The sequence below is a fragment of the Rhinoraja longicauda genome, chromosome 29 (genome assembly GCF_053455715.1).
Source record: "Rhinoraja longicauda isolate Sanriku21f chromosome 29, sRhiLon1.1, whole genome shotgun sequence".
In the NCBI taxonomy this organism is placed as follows: Eukaryota; Metazoa; Chordata; class Chondrichthyes; order Rajiformes; family Arhynchobatidae; genus Rhinoraja; species Rhinoraja longicauda.
In genome coordinates, this window is record NC_135981.1 from 4,443,690 (window position 1) to 4,466,200 (window position 22,511).

General features: G+C 46.4%; 1 protein-coding gene across 2 annotated transcripts in view; it reads right to left on the reverse strand.

Annotated features, from left to right (window-relative positions):
* Window positions 1-1,975: 1,975 nt before the first annotated feature.
* The window catches only part of LOC144607688 (plexin domain-containing protein 1-like), a 149,748-nt gene continuing 129,212 nt past the window's right edge, over window positions 1,976-22,511 (reverse strand). For both annotated transcript variants that reach the window (XM_078424697.1, XM_078424698.1), the window contains exons 13-14: window positions 12,985-13,145; window positions 1,976-2,624 (exon numbers count right to left, since the gene is read on the reverse strand). In XM_078424697.1, coding sequence (XP_078280823.1) covers window positions 2,505-2,624; window positions 12,985-13,145 — 281 coding nt within the window. In that variant the 3' untranslated portion in view covers window positions 1,976-2,504. The remainder of the gene's footprint in view (window positions 2,625-12,984; window positions 13,146-22,511) is intronic.

A 22,511-nucleotide genomic window follows, 5' to 3' on the forward strand; every position in this document is an offset into this window, starting at 1 on the left:
TTCCCCTCCTCCTTCCCAGATCTCCCTCTATCTTCCTGTCTCCACTTATATCCTTCCTTTGTCCCGCCCCTCTGACATCAGTCTGAAGAAGGGTCTCGAACCGAAACGTCGCCCATTCCTTCTCTCCTGAGATGCTGCCTGACCTGCTGAGTTACTCCAGCATTTTGTGAATAAATACCTTCGATTTGTACCAGCATCTGCAGTTATTTTCTTTTACGTTATTATGTGGCTGGTCCAGTTGAGATTTTGGGTGATGGGGCCCATAATATTTTGCTGACTCAGCGATTGTATTGTCATGGGAGGACGAGGGTGGATGGTCAAGACCACCCTTGGGCATAATGGCACAGTTGGTCGAACTGCTGCCTCACAGCACCAGGGACCAGGTTTCGTGATCTCGGGTGCTGTCTGTGTGGAGTTTACATGTTCTCTCTGTGACCGCATGCATTTCCTCCAGGTTCTGGTTTTCATCCCCATTCCAACGATGTGTGGATTTGTAGGTTAATTGGCTCCGATAAATTTCTCCTTGTGGGTAGGGAGTGGATGAGAAAGATGGGACAACATAGAACTGGTGTGGACGGGTGATCGATGGTCGATGTACCACAAGGTCTTGTTCCCAAACTCTATCTTTCAGGTAATGAACCAATCAGTTGTTCGGCACTTGCTTTGCTTGTGAAAGTAAAAGATATCGGTAAAAGTGAAAGTATCATTCATTCAGTCAGGCAGCATCTCTGGAGACAAAGCGACAGGTGACGTTTGGGGTCGAGACCCTTCTTCAGACTGAGAGTCAGGAGAAAGGGAAACGAGAGACGAAGAAGGTGATGTGGAGAGATGTGGAACAAATGAATGAGAGATATGCCAAAAAAGTAGGAAACGGGCCACTGTTAGCTGTGGGCTAGGTGAGAACGATTCACTGACACTCACTCCCTCGATGAGGAGTTGTGAGTGTGATTGAATATTGTGGAGACATCAGTGGACATCCGGTGGGGTGAAGATCACGAGTGAAGCATCTGAAGATGGCTGGGGCCAAGGACACTGCTCTGAGGATCTCCTGCAGTCAGGTCCTGCATGGAGATGATCAACCTCCAGCAACCAAGGTATTTATTCACAAAATGCTGGAGTAACTCAGCAGGTCAAGCAGCAACTCAGGAGAGAAGGAATGGGTGACATTTCGGGTCGAGGCCCTTCTTCAGACTGATGTCAGGGGGGCTGGACAAAGGAAGGATATAGGTGGAGACAGGAAGATAGAGGGAGATCTGGGAAGGAGGAGGGGAAGAGAGGGACAGAGGAACTATCTAAATTTGGAGAAGTCGATGTACCAGCATCTGCAGTTATTTTCTTATACAACCTCCAGCAACCACAACTACAACCGTTTTCCTTTGTGTGAGGACAGGCTCCAGTCAACTTGAGAACGTTCCCACTGGCTTCAGCTTCACCTGGGCTTCGTGTCTCCACACACATGGTTATGATATCCAGGACCACGTCGCTCACGTCAGCTCTGTAACTCAGCTCTCCGGTTCGCCCTTGGGCCAAGACCCCGTTGAGGTCTGGAGGCCCAAACGCACGTTGAGCAAGGTTGAGCATAATGCACACATTAGGGCTGGCAGTCAGTGGTGTCTAGCGGGTGGGAGGTGAGAAAACGTGAGGCAGATTCCTTCCCCCAATCCTGTGAAAGATTATGCCCAACGTGAATTCACAACGTGGCCCCACACACTCCTGAAGCAGAGCATTACATATTCCTAATGTGGACACAAAATGCTGGAGCAACTCAGCGGGCCAGGCAGCACTTCTGGTACAGAAGGAATACGTGACGTTTCGGGTCGAGACCCTTCTTCAGACCCGGACTAAAATGCCGCCCATTCCTTCTCTCCTGTCCCGCTGAATTACTCCAGAATGTTCGGAGTATCTTCGGTGTATCTTCTGCAGAACATTCCTGCAGGTTACAAATTCCTGTGCTCAGCCCCAACGATGGAAAATCTTTTATTTTAACATATAGCAACCCAAAAAAAATGAAGACACATTTAAAATGTAATGCTACTGGCTTTGACTATGAGAACAATACAAAGCCTATAATTCTGGGATGGAGAACTGTGCATTATAACTGCATTATATAAATTAGACGAACCAAATCTAAATTGCATCCACTTCCCCCAGTAAAGTGGATGGAAATGCTCCATTGTATAAGGTCTACCTATACTCTGGTATGTTGTATATATATATATATATATATATATACTATATATATATATATGCATGTGAATACAACTGGTTTGCGAAGAAATAAATGTACATATACTTATTAGTTGTAACTTATTCTACATCTCATGTACACGGGTAGGGTCGGCTGTTTGCGGGGATGGGAGGTGGTACACTTCATTCATTGGCATGAGGCTGGTCGGCAAGGTGTCCTCCACAGACTGTGGCTAGGAACAGGAGAGAGTACGCCCCCCGTGGTTCGGAGGACCGTGGCCATTTTCCGCTTCGGCCGCCTTCACCCCAGGGTGGTCTCAACACTGCTCGGCCTCCAGGAACCCCTCCTTGTCGTGGCCCGCGGGTTCCACCTCCGTGTAGGTGGGATGTCCAACGTTGTTCCTGAACTTCATGGCCAGCCACCGGTGGGGGCGGCGCTGGGAATGGCAGGGAGCAAAAAGGCACAAACTGTTACCCCCGGACGCCACAAATCGGAAATAACCGCCATTCCCCCCCGCCCCCCCACCTCGAAACCCGAGACGAAGGACCGATTGGCCTCCTCCTGCACCTATTGTCTATTGTCTATCGTTCAACTGGCAGAGTTCTGAGGGGGGGGGGGGGGGGGGCGGGGGGAGATGGGGGGGGGGGGGGGGTAGGGGTAGGGGTGGAAGGAGGGGAGTGCCAATAATGGGGTGCCTTGAAACTTTGTAAGTGCCCTTTAGGTGGTGACTCTTTGCATACCTAGGTATGCAAAACAAAGTGTCTCACTGTGGCTTGTCACATGTGACAATGAAAAGTATCGAATCTAATCGAAATGCCGGACAGTATCAGTGGAGGAGGAACTAAATTAATGCTTCAGTTCAGCTTATTGCCATGTGTACGGCGAAAAGCTTTTGTTGCGTGCTAACCTGTCAGCGGAAAGTCAACACAAATGTACAATCGAGCCGTCCACAGTGTACGGATGGATACATGATAAGGGAATAAGGTGTGGGAAGGAACTGCAGATGCTGGTTTAAACCGAAGATTGACACAAAATGCTGGAGTAACTCAGCGGGACAGGCAGCATCCAGCAGACAGGAGTCCAGAACAAGGGGCCACAGTTTAAGAATAAGGGGTAGGCCATTTAGAACTGAGATGAGGAAAAACTTTTTCAGTCAGAGAGTTGTGAATCTGTGGAATTCTCTGCCTCAGAAGGCAGTGGAGGCCAATTCTCTGAATGCATTCAAGAGAGAGCTAGATAGAGCTCTTAAGGGTAGAGGAGTCAGGGGGTATGGGGAGAAGGCAGGAACGGGGTACTGATTGAGAATGATCAGCCATGATCACATTGAATGGCCTCCTCCTGCACCTATTGTCTATTGTCTATTGTCTATCTCTGGAGAGAAGGAATGGGTGACGTTTCGGGTTGACTTTTTTTAGTTTTAGAGATACAGGGCAGAAACAGGCCCTTCGGCCCACCGAGTCTGTACCGGCCAGAGATCCCCACACATTAACACTATCCTACACACACTAGGGATAATTTACATTCACACATAGCCAATGAACCTGCATACCTGTACGTCTTTTGAGTGTGGGAGGAAACTGAAGATCTCGAAGAAAACCCACGCAGGTCACGGAGAGAACGTGCAAACTCCATATAGACAGCACCCGTGGTCTGGATCGAACCTGGGTCTCTGGCGCCGTGAGGCAGCAACTCTACCGTGACGTGCTGTGGAAAGTTTTGGCTCAAATGCCCAATCTACTCCAACCAGCCTGGTCCTCAGGGCTTTGCACTTACTCACATTCCACCCATAATTCACTGGGCAGTGACTAGTAGCCAGTAACATCTACAATGTGACCTTCACCATGATCCCACAGCCAGTTTAAGTTCAATGACCTCTGCTGATACGTAACATGCAACGTTATTAAGCAGAGAGACCCACAAGCAATATTAGGGGTGGCTCTAACTGGAAACAGGCTTGCTTTGCTGTGTGAATATATGGTTTTAATAAACCCAGACCACTAATCAGAAAAATGATAGCTGATATACTGTTTTGTAAAGAATGGAAAAAGTGAATTGGAAGTGAAGTTTGGAAACATTTGACAAGTATGCTGTTGGTTTAGCTTACCGCTCGAAGTGAAAGGAAAGCCAAGAAACTCCACACTGAGGCAGTGGAAATGTAGAAGACGAACAATTTTTTTATCGCTTTCTTTTTTCACACCAAACCATCAGCACATTGAGATGAGGAACGATGAAGGGGGTGGCACAGCGGTGGCACAGTGGGTAGAGTTGCTGCCTCACAGCGCCAGAGACCCGGGTTCGATCCTTCCTTTACAGAAGCCGATCAACTTACGAAACCTGCACGTCTTTGGAGGGTGGGGAGGAAACCAGAGCACCCGGAGAAAACCCACAAGGTTACGGGGAGAGCGTACAATCTGTGTGGTCAGGATCGAACACGGGTCACTGGCGCTGTAAGGCAGCAACTCTGCCGCTGCGCCACAGTGCTGCGCTCGATGCTGAACCAATTTCTTGAACCAGGGTGGTCTCTGTGGTTGAGATGTCCCCATAGTGATTGTCGGTAGGGAATTCCTTAATCTGGACATCTATGTGGCATTGGGAAAACTGACTTTAAATGGACCAACTGCAGGTAGCCATGTATTATATGGTCTTAGATGAACACAAGATTTTTTTAGATTTAGAGATACAGCACGGAAACAGGCCCTTCGGCCCACCGGGTCCGCGCCGCCCAGCGATCCCCGCACATTAACACTATCCTACACACACTAGGGACAATTTTTACATTTGCCCCGCCAATTAACCTACATACCTGTACGTCTTTGGAGTGTGGGAGGAAACCGAGGATCTTGGAGAAAACCCACGCAGGTCACAAACTCCGTACAGACGGCGCCTGTGGTCAGGATCGAACCTGAGTCTCCGGCGCTGCATTCGCTGTAAGGCTGCGCCACCGTGCCACACTCCAAGATGCTGGAGTAACTCAGCGGGACAGGCAGCATCTCTGGAGAGAAGGAAGGGGCGACGTTTCGGGTCGAGACCCTTCTTCAAACGTTTCGGGTCAGAAGGGTCTCGGCCCGAAACGTCACCCGTTCCTTCTCTCCAGAGATGCTGCCTGTCCCGCTGAGTTACTCCAGCATTTTGTGTCCGTCTATCTTCGGTTTAAACCTGCACCTGCAGTTCCTTCTGACAAATTACATGGTCTTGTGTATAAAGTGCAGGAGAGAACAGGAATGACGGGCTGCTTAAAAAAAAAATTCAGCCCTGCTTGAATCAGCCAGAAATGTCAGCCGGATGAGAACATTGAACAGAGAACGGCTCAGCACAAGGAATAGACCCGTCTAAAATCTTATTAGAGAACCCTGAAGATAATGGCTCCCTTTGGACAAATATTTTATTTTAAACTCTGAACATTGCGATCACCGGTATTCTTTTCATTAGCAGCTCGATGCGATAATGAAAGAATTATGACCCATTTGGAAATGTATTAAAACTCAAAATTAATATCAAAGATTCCCCAGGGTGCACTCTGCGTGTAATTTGAACAATAGTAAACTTTGCCTTGAGGGAAGAAATCTTTTGGGCTGCCAGCCGTTTTGAAAAATGTATTTGAAGGATGGTTTTAGGTGCTGATAGCATTTAGAGTGCAGGCTGTATTTGGAGCTTTTAAAGGGATCAGGGCTTTTAAAGGGATCTGCATCTCACTTAGATTCAATTCTTTGCCCTTAGTTCACACCATTTTAAGTTTGTTTCCTTCAAACATGCATCCATTAATGATCTAAAAGCCATTATAAATTCTGCTCCATTACTGTTTCTGCGAATCCTTCTGCTGCGAATCATTTAAGTTAAAAATAAACCCTTCCTTCTCCTTTTTAATGCTCTTAGATCTGGCTGGAGAGAGGAGATATTTGTCTTTGAGCCCCCATCTATAATACTGAAACCCTCGTTTGTTTGTTTGTTTGTTTGTTTGTTTGTTCCTGAACTACAGCCAAAGCGGCACAAGATAGCGCGGCAATTTTAGGCCCACCTTACTCTCCGTCGTCCCTTTTGGTGCTAATGGAAGAAGTTCCATTGAAATCGGTGTTATATTTTTAAAGTTATTCACATTTTAAAGTTTATATCTATCTCCTAGGGAGGGGGGGGAGGGAGGGGGAGGAGAGGGGAGGGGGAGGGGGGGAGAGGGGAGGGGGAGGGGGGGAGAGGGGAGGGGAGAGCGGGGGAGGAGAGGGTGCTGCACCAATGCAGGAGAGGTTTGGTCAAGTACTTACTAAATGTGGATAAATGTATTTACCTCCTGATAACTACCTCACTGGAACAAGCGTCCGGATATGGGCATTGTAAGTGGTTGGACACCTTTAGCTTGTAACTGTAGGAGCCATTTATGCTTAATTCAGTTATTGTCATTGTGTTATGGCTATGTTTTAATATTTCTAGTTTATGTCTTTTTTGCCTGCTTGTGGGTTAGACTTTGGACATACAGTGTGGAAACAGGCCCTTCGGCCCACCGAGTCCACGCCAACCAGCGATCGCCCCGCAGACTAGCACTATCCTACACACACTTGGGACAAAGCACAATTTTTTTCCGAAGCCAATTAACCTTCAAACATGCTCGTCTTCGGAGTGTGAGAGGAAACCAGAGCACCCGCAGAAAACCCACGCAGGTCACAGGGAGAGTGTACAAACCCCTTACAGACAGCACCCGTAGTCAGGATCGAACCCGGGCCTCTGGCGCTGTGAAGCAGCAACATTGACAGTTTTCCTTTTGCAGATGCCGCTTGACCTGCTGAAGTTTTTTTTCTAGCATTTTCTGGTTTTGTTAGAGTTTCCGGCGCCTAGAGTTTTGTTTTTTGATTTTCCCACAGCAATAATACGATGATTGATTAGCTGGCTGTGCAGTGCTGAGATTGTGGAATGTGATACAGAGATACATGTTCTTTTTATTTATTGCCTTTGCTGCAGAGGTTTATCATCAACACTGAGCTAATCCTTCCCAATCGCAGTTGGTTCAGTTACTTTCCATGGATGGAGCCATGTTGAAAACCCCATGTTTGAGACACTGGGACCTCATGTTAATAGGTTAGACGATCACGAGCTTAGGCACAAGGTTTCATAGAAACATAGAAAAATAGGTACACGAGTAGGCCACTCGGCCCTTCGAGCCCTTCATGGCTGATCATCTAAAATCAGTACCCCGTTCCTGTTTTCTCCCCGTATCTCTTGATTCCGTTAGCCCTACGAGTTACATCTAACTCTCTCTTGAAAACATCCAGTGAATTGGCCTCCACTGCCTTCTGCGGCAGAGAATTCCACAGATTCACGACTCTGGGTGAAAAAGCTTTTCCTCATCACAGTCCTAAATGGCCCACCCCTTATTCGGGTTCTGGACTCCCCCAGCATCGGGAACATCTTTCGTGCATCTAGCCTGTCCAATCCCTTAAGAATTTTATATGTTTCCCTAAGATCCCCTCTCATCCTTCTGAATTCCAATTTCAATTGTCCTACCCCAGTCTTTCCTTCTTCTCCCCGAAGATACAGAAGCTTGGAAGCGTGCACCACCAGGCTCAGGAACAGCTTTTTCCTCTCTGATTCACCTGTACCCCATTGCGGACATTGGACTTTATGTCGATGAACAGGTGCACCACAATGCTGAGAACAGGTGCACCACAATGCTGAGAACTATATTCTGAACTATATTCTACCGCTACGCCACCGTGACCACCCCAAGATTGATCAAAGGGGAAGGCACCTTCCCCTTTGATCAATCTTGGGGTGGTCACGGTGGCACAGCGGTAGAGTTGCTGGCTTACAGCGAATGCAGCGCCGGAGACCCGGGTTCAATCCTGACTACGGGCGCTGTCTGTATGGAGTTTGTACGTTCTCCCCCTGACCTTGAGTTTGGTTTTCTCCGAGATCTTCAGTTCCCTCCCACACTCCAAAGGCGTACAGATTTGTAGGTTAATTGGCTTGGTAAATGTAAAAATTGTCCCTAGTGGGTGTAGGATAGTGTTAATGTGCGGGGATCGCTGGTTGGCACGGACCCGGTGGGCCGAAGGGCCTGTTTCCGCGCTGTATCTCTAAACTAAACCTATTGTACATGAGTTTGACTCGATTGTATTTATGCATGGTGTATCTGATCTGATTGAATAGCATGCAAAACAAAGCTTTTCACCGTACATTGGTAAGGACGGCACTGTGGCGCAGCGGTAGAGTTGTTGCCTTACAGACCCGGGTTCGATCCCGACCACGGGCGCTGTTTGTACGGAGTTTGCACGTTCTCCTCGTGACCTATTGTCTATTGTCTATTGAGGGCGTGCAGCGTAGGTTCACTAGGCTAATTCCCGGAATGGCGGGACTGTCGTATGCTGAAAGACTGGAGCCACTGGGCTTGTACGCTGGAATTTAGAAGAATGAGAGGGGATCTCATTGAAACATATGATTATTAAGGGATTGGACAAGCTAAAGGCAGGAAACATGTTCCCAATGTTGGGGGAGTCCAGAACCAGGGGCCACAGTTTAAGAATAAGGGGTAGGCCATTTTGAATGGAGATGAGGAAGAACTTTTTCAGTCAGAGAGTTGTGAAGCTGTAGAATGCTCTGCCTCAGAAGGCAGTGGAGGCCAATTCTCTGGAAGCTTTCAAGAGAGAGTTAGATAGAGCCCTTAATGATAGCAGAGTCAGGGGGTATGGGGATAAGGCAGGAACGGGGTACTGATTGTGGATGATCAGCCATGATCACATTGAATGGTGGTGCTGGCTCGAAGGGCCGAATGGCCTCCTCCTGCACCTATTGTCTATTGTCTATTGTCTATTGACCTGCGTGGGTTTTCTCCGAGATCTTCGGTTTCCTCCCAAACTCCAAAGACGTACAGGTTTGTAGGTTATTTGGCTAGGTATAAATGTAAATTGTCCCTAGTGTGTGTAGGATAGTGTTAATGTGCGGGGATCGCTGGTCAAGGCGGACTCGGTGGGCCGAAGGGCCTGTATCTCCTTGCTGTATCTCTAAACTAAACTAAACTTGACAACAATAAACCTAAACCGAAAGCTATACTTGCTGGATTGCAGCCAGTACTGCAGATGGAGACATTTCTCTTGATTTACGTCGTTGCATGAAATATAGTCTTTGTCAATAATGCAATGAATGCTCTGTCGCTGAGACTGAGGCAGAATTTAGTGTAAAATGAATGTCAAATGATAAATATTGTCAGAAATAATATGAGAAATATTGTGAGAAATAAAATAATATAAAATGAGAAATAAAATGAGAAAGTAAAATGAGAAAAATATTGAGGACCACCAACACACTGGAAATGATTGCTTCATGTCTGTGTTCCAGAAGCCCATAATTTACTAGGGAATGCAAGTGGAATAATGGACTTGTAGACAGAGTCATCGGGTCATACAACGCGGAAACAGGCTCTTCGGCCCAACTCATCCATGCCGACCAAGATGCCCAATGTAAGTTAGTCCCATTTGCCTTTGACTCGGAGATACATGATATTAATCTTCCAGATGGAAGGAAGCATTGTGGTGAGACCAGGAGTCAGTGTAGACACCGTCCAAACCCAGGGCCCATTTGCACAATGTTCCAACGTGCATGCTGAATGAGAATAGGCCTAGCATAGAAACATAGAAACACAGAAAATAGGTGCAGGAGTAGGCCATTCGGCCCTTTGAGCCTTCACCGCCATTCAATATGATCATGGCTGATCATTCCCAATCAGTACCCCTGTTCCTGCGTTCCCCCCATATCCCTTCAATGTACCCAGGCACATTTTATAGTGTTTGACACAAGGTACAGGATCAATGGAGCAAGGACAGGCCTCCTTGGAGCTGTTTTTCCATTCAATGCGATCGTGACTTCTACGTCTATGTCTTCTGGTTCTCGGTTCCCCTACTCTGGGCAAAAGACTTTGCATTTACCCGATCTATTCCCTTCACGATCTTGTACGCCTCTATGAGATCACCTCCCTTCCTTGTGCGCTCCAAGGAATAAAGAGAATTCCTTAGAATATGTTTAGTCCCTCAAAGGTTCTTCAACATATGGAACCCAGTGCTACAGCATAAGGACAAGTTCAACTATCCCCTCAATGCCGCACGCTTTGAATCCAGCAGTGAAAATACTGAAATATTTGACGTGAAAATTATCTTTTTGTGCTTTTTGTCTTTTTTGTCACGTTGTAGTTATGTTTTTTAAATTTTATTTTTATTTATTTATTTGTTTTTTTTTGTTTTTTTTGTTTTCATGATTATGTAGGGAAAGGGGAGGGATGGGGTTTACTGTTGTTGTTATATGCACTGTAATTAATTAAATTAAAAATTAAAAAAATAAACATTAAAAGTGCAGAATGTGTTTAGTCAACAGAATTGTATTTCAGGAGCAGGTTACCTTACTAAGTCATTAAATTAAATGATTTAAATCAAATTAAATCAAATTAAATGATTTAAATAAATTAAATCAAATAAATTAAATTAATTCAGTCTGAAGAAGGGTCTCGACCCGAAACGTCACCCATTCCTTCTCTCCTGAGATGCTGCCTGACCTGCTGAGTTACTCCAGCATTATGTGAAATAAATACCTTTGATTTGTACCAGCATCTGCAGTTATTTTCTTACATTAAATAAATTAAATCATCATCGGCAAAAAACCCCCAGCTTTTTTTCTACGAACAGCAGCTCTACTCAACCATCAAAGTCTGTTGCCTCTTTTTACCCTGGTACTTTATCTTCACATGTTTAAATTATTACGTTTTATTTTTAATTGTCTACTGCATGTCGTGATGTTATCCTTGCGAGCAAAGCACCAAGGCAATTCCCTCGCATGTATACAATACTTGGCAAATACATTTTTTAATTCATTTTATTCATAATCATCCATTAAGTAAATCAATGGATGAATTTCACTGCACCTGTTTCAAAGGAGGTTCCAAAGTTCAAGAAAAGTTGTTGTGAGGAAAAATAAACTGCAGATGCTGGTTTAAATCGAATGTAGACACAAAATGCTGGAGTAACTCAGCGGGTCAGGCAGCATCTCGGGAGAGAAGGAATGGGTGACGTTTCGGGTCCCGAAACGTCACCCATTCCTTCTCTCCCGAGATGCTGCCTGACCCGCTGAGTTGCTCCAGCATTTTGTGTCGACTAAGTTCTTGAGTGTCAGTTAATTTAGTTTATTGTCAGCTGTGCCGAGGTACAGTGAAAAGCTTTTGTTGCGTGCGAACCACTCAGCGGAAGTAGTCCAAACAGATGAAGCTGCAAGTGATGGGAAGAGGTGATGCGATGTTTCAGTTAAAATTGTGCTCTCACTTTGAAAGCCCCAGTGATTTTTACATGTGGGCAGAATCGATCATTTGCTGTTTCCTTTCCTTATGAATCGCCCAAATAAATCCACAGTATTCTGTTTTGACATGTATTCCTGGGACAGTCATATTCATCTCACAGTGTCGGGTGCTGAGTGATAAGCAGTAATTTATTCCTGATTATAATTGTACAAAAACAAACATCAGAATTCCTCAAATGGATGGGTAGCAAAGTTTAGTTTAGTTTAGTTTAGTTTAGAGATGCAGCGTCTTACAGAGTAGAGCTACTGTCTTGCAGCACCAGAGACCAGGGTTCAATTCTGACTACCGGTGCTGTCTGTACGGAGTTTGCACGTTCTCCCCGTGACCTGTGTGGCTTTTCTCCGAGATCATCGGTTTCTCCCACATTCCAAAGACGTACAGGCTTGTCGGTTAGTTGGCTTGGTATAAATGTAAAATTGTCCCTAGTGTGTGTAGGGTAGGGTTGCCAACTTTCTAACTCCCAAATAAGGGACAAAAGGCGATGTCACCGCCCACACCCCACCCCACGTGACCTCACCCAGCCAGCGGCCACGTGCTCCCGCTCCACCAATGGCGGCCGCCTGGGCCGGGAGGCGGTTTGCTATGCAACCTCCGTTCGGCGAACACACTCGGCCCCACTCTCCGAACACACTCCGTTAGCCTACACTGTCCGGGCCTACAGCGGCCCCCGGGCCTACAGTGTCCGGGCCTACAGTGGCCCCCGGGCCTACAGTGTCCGGGCCTACATTGTCCAGGCCTAATGCGTCCCCCGGGCCTAATACGGGACAAGGGTGGTCCCCTACGGGGCAAACCAATTTATCTCAAAATACGGGATGTCCTGGCTAATACGGGACAGTTGGAAAACCTAGTGTAGGATAGTGTTAATCTGCAGGGATCGCTGGTCAGTGAGGATTCGGTGGGCCGAAGGGCCTGTTTCCGTGCTGTATCTCTACACTAAAAAAACTAAACTAATAATCCAAATGCGGCCTCACCAAAGTCCTATAAAGTTGCGTGGCGACTTCCTGACTCTTATACTCAATGCCCTGACCAACGAAGGCAAGCATACCACATGCCTTCTTTGTCAGTCTATCTACCTGCAGCAGAGGCTCTTGCACAGAGTAGGGGAATCGAGGACCAGAGGACATAGGTTCAAGGTGATAGGGAAAAGATTTAATAGGAATCTGAGGGTTAACTTTTTCCACACAAAGGGTGGTGGGTGTATGGAACAAGCTGCCAGAGGAGGTAGTTGAGGCTGGGACAATCCCAACGTTTAAGAAACCATCAGACAGGTCCATGGTTAGGACAAGTTTGGAGGGATATGGACCAAGCGCAGGCAGGTGGGACTAGTGTGGCTGGGACATTGTTGGCCGATGCGGGCAAGTTGGTCCGAAGGGCCTGTTTCCACACTGTGTCACTCGATGACTCTATGACTCAATGTATCGTGTTCATCCAAGACATTCAAAGGTTCGGGATTATGAATGAGATTTTGACTCACCTCAATAAAAAATATGGCAGCAGAAGACAGGGGGTGGCTGTTGATGTAGATCACGACCAGAATGATGACGGTGATCACGATGACGGCCATCACGATTCCCACCACCACACCAGTGTGCATGGGACCCCCTTTCTTCTCCACTGGGCCGCCATCCGTTATTGCTGTGAAAGAGCGGATTTCATTCATTAAATCAGCAAACTCTGTGGTTGGCATTCTCCCACCCAAAGATACTAGAGAAGCAAGATGGACCACTCCGTCGAGATCGCCTATACTGAAGTGTAGTTCGCAAAGGAGCGTAACGTCCGCCATTTTAGTAAGCAAAACCCGCCGTTCGCTACGCCTCTCGCATTGTAATCAGTGTTTTGGGGGAACAGTATGTGTGATGATACCATAAAAATGCAGAATGTATCTCATCTATCAATTCACAGATTTTTGTCATTTAAAAAAAAAATGTTTCTGCAAGTTTCTGCCTACTAAAATGGCGCCATGACTTACTACGGTTTTTAGGGTCGAGTGGTCTATCTTGCTCTGCTCTATTATCTTTGCTCCCACCTCACACAATGTTCACATTAAATGTTTACACCTTACAACAGGTGGCATAGCGGTAGAGTTTCTGCCTTACAGCGAGTGCAGCGCCGGAGACCCGGGTTCGATCCCCGACTACGGGCGTCGTCTGTACAGAGTTTGTATGTTCTCTCCCCGCGATCTGCGTGGGTTTTCTCCGAGATCTTCGGTTTCATTCCCCCACACTCCAGACGTTTGTAGGTTAATTGGCTTGGTAAATGTAAAAATTGTCCCCAGTGGGTATAGCATAGTGTTAATGTGTGGGGATCGCTGGTCGGCGCGGACCCGGTGTTTCCGTGCTCTATCTCTAAACCAAAAAGAAACTAAACTAAACAGTGACTGCATTTCACCAATTCTTCCATTGAATGACATCCTTCCTGGAGCAAGTTGACCATGACTGCACATAATGCACAAAATGCTGGGGTATCTCAGTGGGACAGGCAGCATCTCTGGAGGGAAGAATGAAGAAGGGTCTCCACCTGAAACGTCACCCGTTCCTTCTCTCCAGAGATGCTGCCTGTCCCGCTGAGTTAGGCCAGCATTTTGTGTCTATCTTCGGTGGAAACCAGCATCTGCAGTTCCTTCCTACATTGTACAGAGTACTCTAGATCTGGCCTTACCAACGTCTTGTACAATTGCAACATTACCTCCCAAACAATGTGTTTGGTACACAGGCCGGTGAAGCCTTCTTCACCACACTATCTCGTACATTGGTGGCTGGTGTGGGCAAGTTGGGCTGAAGGGTCTGTACTCTGGTGTAGTGGAATTACTTGGTTATATTTGAATAAACCTGATTTAATCAAATATACATGTGTTTGAAGGAACTGCAAATGCTGGCTTAAACTGTAAACACAACATGCTGGAGTAACTCAACGGGTCAGGGTATAGGAATAGGTGACGTTTCGGGTCAATAGACAATAGACAATAGGTGCAGGAGGAGGCCATTCGGCCCTTCGAGCCAGCACCGCCATTCAATGTGATCATGGCTGATCATTCTCAATCAGTACCCCGTTCCTGCCTTCTCCCCATACCCCCTGACTCCGCTATCCTTAAGAGCTCTATCTAGCTCTCTCTTGAATGCATTCAGAGAATTGGCCTCCACTGCCTTCTGAGGCGGAGAATTCCACAGATTCACAACTCTCTGACTGAAAAAGTTTTTCCTCATCTCCGTCGAGACCCTTCAGGTCAGGGGACAGTCTGAAAAAGTATCTCAACCCAAAACGTCACCTACTCCTTCACTCCATAGATGCTGCCTGACCCGCTGAGTTACTCCAGCGTTTTGTGTGTATAATGAAATATAGCTCCTGGTTAACTTATATAATTCTGTAAGATTCTGTAAGGTCATTCAGGACATTTTCTACCGGCGGTGCCTTCCGGAAGGCACGCAGCATCATCAAGGACCACAGCCACCCAGCACACAGGCTGTTCTCCTTGTTACCGTCAGGCAGACGATACAGGAGTATGGCTGCACGTACCACCAGACTTAAGAACAGTTTCAACCATCAGGCCATCAGGCTTCTGAACTCATAAACACATTTCACATCATATATGTTGATTATTTTTAATATTGTCTTTTTACCTATTTTTAATATTGTCTTTTTACCTCACTAATGTCATTCAAAAAAATCTTATTTATCCTTGGAATATTACTGCTGAGGTGACCCGTTGTCTTGTCAAATACATTTCATTGTACTGTTAACCCTGTGCCAACCTACAAATGACAACTAAAATTGATTATTATTTATTATTATATATTTGGAATACCTTGTCGTGAGGCTGTCTTATTGATCCCCATTTTTCACCCCCTTCGATACTTCTTTCAGATATGTGTCTTTTATTTGTAAACTATATTAAATTCAGAGGGGAAGGCCTAATTGAATTGATTTGAAAGCAATTACCTGTACAATGAAACAGTGGACTCCCCCTCCATGAATTACAATATTGATCACCTGTGGCATCAGCTTGGCACCAAGGAGAGCATTCTCTCACGATCTCTTGCTAACTTCATCCCTCTAGACCCGTGATGAATGATACTTCATGACCACGGCAGGATTAGTGGAATATCTGAAGATGGAATTTACTCGCTGGAATTTAGAAGACTGAGGAGGGATCTTATTGAAACAGATAAGATTCTTAAGGGGTTGGAGAGGCTAGATGCGAGAAGATTGTTCCCGATGTTGGGGAAGTCCAGAACCAGGGGTCACAGCTTAAGGATAAGGGGGAAGTCTTTTAGGACCGAGATGAGAAAACATTTCTTCACACAGAGAGTGGTGAGTCTGTGGAATTCTCTGCCGTAGAAGGTAGTTGAGGCCAGTTCATTGGCTATATTTAAGAGGGAGTTAGATGTGGCCTTTATGGCTAAAGGGATCAGGGGGTATGGAGAGAAGGCAGGTACAGGTTACTGAGCTGGATGATCAGCCATGATCATATCGAATGGCGGTGCAGGCTCGAAGGGCCGAATGGCCTACTCCTGCACCTATTTTCTATGTTTCTATGTTTCTATGTTCCACTCTTGGCTCTTGTTAACTCAATCACAAATGTTCTGATAGTGTGTATCAGTTCAGGGATGTACTGGGTACCAGGTCAGCATCAGTACCGGATACAGAATCAGGACACCAACAAGCTACTACTTCCTTGGAAGGCTTAGGATACGTTCTGCTTGTCCCCTACAACTCTCACCAACTTCTACAGATGCGCCACAGAAAGCATTTTATCGGGATGCATCACAAGCTTGGTTTTGGGAACAGCTCCATCCAAGACCGCAGGGAATTTGAGAATCTGCTGCCACCACACATTGCATTTATCACCACAGATTCAGCTAAACCTCCGGCGCGGCTATACTTATTGAATCACAGAGTCATACAGTGTGGAAAAAGGCCCTTCGGCCCAACTTGCCCATGCCAACCAACATGCCCCTTCTACACTAGTCCTGCTTGCCTGCTATTTTTGCCCCCCTAAACCTGTCCTATCCAACATCCCTGTCTAATTGCTTCTTAAACATTGTTGGACAGTTTCAACCGGTCAAAAATTAGTGGTGAAGCCACTGGTGTGAATGATTGCAGCAGGTGACAGAACTATTGGGAAAGGTCGTTGTAACAGAGAAAAATAAACCCTGTCAGTTGCCTTGCAGACGGATAATCCAACGGGAAATGCTTGCACTGTTTATAAATTGGGATAAAATTATAACTTACTTTCCTCGGTGTCACTGAAAAACTGCACAAAACGACATAAAACAACCACTGAATTCTCAGAAGGGCATTGATATTTCTGAGAATTTCTATATAATTGCTACTGAGGTATATCATTGAGTTGCCTCATGGAACAGTGCACGCTATCATTTCGCTGTCCTCCCCCACAATTGTTGATCGCATCTATGTATGCATTTTATTCTGGGACCAGATAATGATCGCAGGGTCCAGCTAGGCCCTGACACTCCATAAATAATAGACGTAGGCCCAGAAAGTGTTGACAAGCGTCACAACGAAAGGCTAATCGGGAATAAATTGAAGAGGGGACCAGCATGCAGAGTGGTCAGCAAAGATAACAGAGCAGAGCAAGATAGACCACTCGACCCTAAAAGCCGTAGCATGTCACGGCGCCATTTTAGTAGGCCGAAACTTGCAGAAAGAAAAATAACAAAAATCTGTGAATTGATAAGAATTTTAAGAATAAGAAAAAGTTTAAGAATAAGGGGTCGGCCATTTAGAACGGAGATGAGGAAAAACTTTTTCAGTCAGAGAGTTGTGAATCTGTGGAATTCTCTGCCTCAGAAGGCAGTGGAGGCCAATTCTCTGAATGCATTCAAGAGAGAGCTAGATAGAGCTCTTAAGGATAGTGGAGTCAGGGGGTATGGGGAGAAGGCAGGAACGGGGTACTGATTGAGAATGATCAGCTATGAGCACATTGAATGGCGGTGCTGGCTCGAAGGGCCGAATGGCCTCCTCCTGCACCTATTGTCTATTGTCTGTTGTCTATTGATAGATTGAGATATATACTGTACCGCTGCGCTGTTCCGCCCACACATGCTCTCCACATTTACTTTATCCATGGCAAAGTGACTGGGAAAATTGAATTATTTTCTGGCTGGGGGCTTCACCGTCTCCCATGCGAATGTTGAAATTATGGAACAAAAATATCGGGTCCAAACCAGACTGATGGGAAGACAAAGTTTCCCTTTGGTTATCGATGTGAAGAGAATTTCAACGGACGGATTCCGACCGAGAATATATCAGGACAGAGCACAAAGTTAGTTGTTTATTCACAAAATGCTAGAGTAACTCAGTAGGTCAGGCAGCATCTCAGGAGAGAAGGAATGGGTGACGTTTTGGGTCGAGACCCTTCTTCAGACTGAAGAAGGGTCTCGACCCGAAACGACACCCATTCCTTCTCTCCTGAGATGCTGCCTGACCTGCTGAGTTACTCCAGCATTTTGTGAATAAATACCTTCGATTTGTACCAGCATCTGCAGTTATTTTCTTATACAAAGTTAGTTGTGACGTTGTGTTATTTGGTCTTGTCACTGAGCGAGTTTACAACAGCCTTTGCGTGAAGTTAACTAATGCGATGGCCAAGATCTGTTAAAAACTGAGCTTACAACGTGTTGCTGGCAGAAACATGAACTCTTGTTCAGTCAGTCTGCTCATGTTGAGGGAGGACTTTATCACTGAGTGCTCAGAAACACATTGTATCCCATTAAAAACAGTTCTCAGCTTGGCTAGTTCGACAATCGCCACACGTATTAGCTGGCAAGATCTCAAGGCAAGTCCGTTGCCATCGCTCATTTGTTGGAAAGGGTTCCGATTGACCGACCACCTCTAGTGATTCCTGCTTTGCTTAACCTTCTCTCAGTGTTTAGTGTAGTTTAGTTTTGGTTAGAGGCACAGGACGGAAACAGGCCCTTCGGCCCACCGAGTCCGCACCGACCTGCGATCCCCACACATTAACACTACCCTGCACACACGCCAGGAACAATTTTACATCTATACCCAAGCCAATTTGCCTACAAACCTGTGTACAATAGTCCCACCTGCCCGTGCTTGGCCCATAGCCCTCTAAACCTATCCTATCTATGGACCTGTCTAAATGTCTCTTAAATGTTATGGCAGCTACCTCCTCCAGCAGTTTATTCTATACACCCACCACCCTCTGTGAAAAACACAGGTTGATATTAAATCTATCCCCCACCTCACCTTAAACCTAATCTCTTCCACGCACCCATTGACCTCCATTTCTATTACCATCCACCTACACGAGGTGTAGGAAGGACCTGCAGATGCTGGAGTAATTTTTTAGCGTAATGGACGCGAGACACAAAATGCTGGAGTAACTCAGCGGGTCAGGCAGCATCCCTTGAGAAAAGGAAACGGAGATGTTTTGGGTCGAGACCATTTTTCAGACACCTTCTTAAGAGGGACTGAAGGAGGGTCTCGACCTGAAACGTCACCCATTCCCTTTCTCCAGAAATGCTGCCCGACCCGCTGAGTTACCCCAGCATTATTGCGTCACCCTACAAGATGAATTATTTGGTCGATTATATCAACACGGGTTGTGGGAGGAAACTGGAGCACTGGTGGGAAGGCCCACACCATCACAGGGAGTGTGTACAAACTCGACACAGACAGTTCCCGATGTCAGGATTGGACCCAGGTCACTGGAGCTGTGCGGTAGCAACTACACTAACCGCCTTGTCCCTGTGACAGTATAAAGTACTGGCACCAATAACGTCATTAATTGCCAATGGATCACAGTCCCTCGCTTGTTAAAGGTCAGGTTCCAAAAGGTGACAGACCAGATTTATTGTAATATTAGTAAATCTTGAATGATGAGAGGGTTTTTGGTATTGATTGACCTGTTTTGTTGCTTGGGTAAATGATTCGATAACTGGCTCTGAAACGTATACGCCTCTTTGCAACGAATCACTGAACGCAGAGTTTTGATTTGCAATGGGTGAAGGCTATTAAAATAGCTGGAATGGAGATATAGCCCTCTGAATGAGGAGTGGACTCAGAGGTATATAAAATCATCAGGGACGTGGACAATAGGGTCGCTGTTTAAGAATAAGGGGGAGGCCATTTAGGACTGAGATGAGGAAAATCTTTTTCACCCAGAGAGTTGTGAATCTGTGGAATTCTCTGCCACAGAGGGCAGTGGAGGCCAGTTCAAGAGTGAGTTAGATTTACCTCTTAGGGCTAACGGAATCAAGGGATATGGGGAAAAAGCAGGAACGGGGTACTGATTTTAGATGATCAGCCATGATCATATCGAATGGCGGTGCTGGCTCGAAGGGCCGAATGGCCTCCTCCTGCACCTATTTTTCCATGTTTCTATGTTTCTATAAGGTGAATGGTGATAGTTCACACCAAAGATAGACACAAACTGCTGGAGTAACTCAGCGGGACAGGCAGCATCTCTGGAGAGAAGGAATAGGTGACGTTTCGGGTCGAGACCCTTCTTCAGACTGAGATTCAGGGGAGAGGCCGCCATTGGTGGAGTGGGAGCATGTGGCCGCTGGCTGGGTGAGGTCACGTGGGGAGCGGGGCGGTGACATCACCCCTTGTCACGTATTTGGGAGTGAGGAAGTTGGCAACCCTACCCCTGACTCTCAGTCTGAAGAAGGGTCTCGACCCGAAACGTCACCTATTCCTTTTCTGCCTGACCCTCTGTGTTACTCCAGCTTTTCGTGTCCATCTAAGGTTTAAACCGGCATCTGCAGTTCCTTCACTCCTCATCGAGTGAGGCAGCCCATGTCTGCATGCAGCAAGACTTGGACAACATTGAGGCGTGGGCTAATAGACAATATAGACAATAGACAATAGACAATAGGTGCAGGAGGAGGCCATTCGGCCCTTCGAGCCAGCACCACCATTCAATGTGATCATGGCTGATCATTCTCAATCAGTACCCCGTTCCTGCCTTCTCCCCATACCCCCTGACTCCGCTATCCTTAAGAGCTCTATCCAGCTCTCTCTTGAATGCATTCAGAGAATTGGCCTCCACTGCCTTCTGAGGCAGAGAATTCCACAGATTCACAACTCTGACTGAAAAAGTCAGAATACACCAAGAAGCCCCAATGAGTGAATGAATGAATGAATGATCCTTTCACTTTTACTGATATGTTTACTTTCACTAGCAAAGCAAGTGCCAAACAATTGACTAGGAAAATAACTGCAGATGCTGGTACAAATCGATGTAGGAAAATAACTGCAGATACTGGTACAAATCGATGTAGGAAAATAACTGCAGATGCTGGTGTACCAAACAATTGACTGATTAATTGACTGAAAGACAGGTTTGGGAACAGGCTGTTTGGTCCATCGACCATTGATCACCCATTCACGTGAGTTCCATGTGGTCCCACATTCTGATCCATCCCCACACACAAGGAAAAGTTGACCTATTTTGTGTCTATCTTCGGTGAAGGTTGGGTGATAGCGGTGCTTGAGGCAGCGCTGACACGATGGGCCGAATGGCCCCCTTTCTACGAGCGATGTCAACAGCAGTGACGTCGACCCAGTGCGCAGAAGTCCAACTGCGACTGAGCACTGCTTTGCAGAAAATAAAATTCTCGGCTAACGTGAAATGAAACTCTTGAAAGGTGAAAGGATGAGCCTCAGAAGGTGGAAAAAGTTCCACCAACGTGAATTTCTGCACAGAAGCACGTTCCCCTCATCGCTGTCAACGTTAAGTTTCTTTAACCTGTGATGAGTTCCGGCGTGATTAAATATTTATGTGCAATCTCCCTGCCATTTCTGCAAGCAGACATTCAAAATGAAAGCACTGTAAGATCAATTTAATGGAACTATCGCCCGTGGCGATATCATTTAAAACAGCTTTTTATCATTCTGAAACATTGTCATTCACCACAGAGTCAACACAGGGAAAAGTCTAAGAGCACAACTGATTGGTGCAGTCAATTTAGTAAGCTAGTTTCCATGAAAGGCCTGGACAGAGTGGATGTGGAGAGGATGTTTCCACTAGCAGTAGAGTCTAGGACCAGAGGCCACAGCCTCTGAACTAAAAAACGTTACTTTAGGAAGGGGATGGGGAGGAAATTCTTTCGTCAGAGGGTGGTGAATCTGCGGAATTTATTGCCACAGAAGGCGGTGGAGGCCAAGCCAATGGCTATTTATAAGGCAGAGATAGATTCTTTTTTAGATTTTTTTTAGATTTAGAGATACAGCGCGGAAACAGGCCCTTCGGCCCACCGAGTCCACGCCGCCCAGCGATCCCCGCACATTAACACTATCCTACACCCACTAGGGACAATTTTTACATTTACCCAGTCAATTAACCTACAAACCTGCACGTCTTTGGAGTGTGGGAGGAAACCGAAGATCTCGGAGAAAACCCACGCAGGTCACGGGGAGAACGTACAAACTCCGTACAGACGGCGCCCGTAGTCAGGATCGAACCTGAGTCCTGCACAAATACTCGTCCCTCTGTCACCGACCTTCACTGTCTCCCCGGGACCACTGTTGCTGCTGCTGCCAACACGTACCTTTACTCCAACCACATCGATGCCGATTATTTAGTTGAAGCTGTGATTCAGGAGGTGGAATCAAATGGTTAAAAGTTGCAAACAGAAAATAAGCTGATTAGGTTTTGCAGAGAAGTGCCTCGTGATAAGGTGATTCTCTGCACAACTTAATCAGCTGATTTCATAAGTGATAGGAGCAGAATTAGGCCATTCGGCTCATCAAGTCTCCTCCGCCATTCAATCATGGCTGATCTATCTTTCCCTCCTAACCCCACTCACCTGCCTTCTCCCCATAACCCCTGACAAGACATAACCCCTGGCGGCACGGTGGCGCAGCGGTATAGTTGCTGCCTTACAGCCAATGCAGCACCGGAGACCCGGGTTCGATCCCGACTGCGGGCGCCGTCTGTACGGAGTTTGTACGTTCTCCCCGTGACCTGCGTGGGCTTTCTCCGAGATCTTCGGTTTCCTCCCACACTCCAAAGAC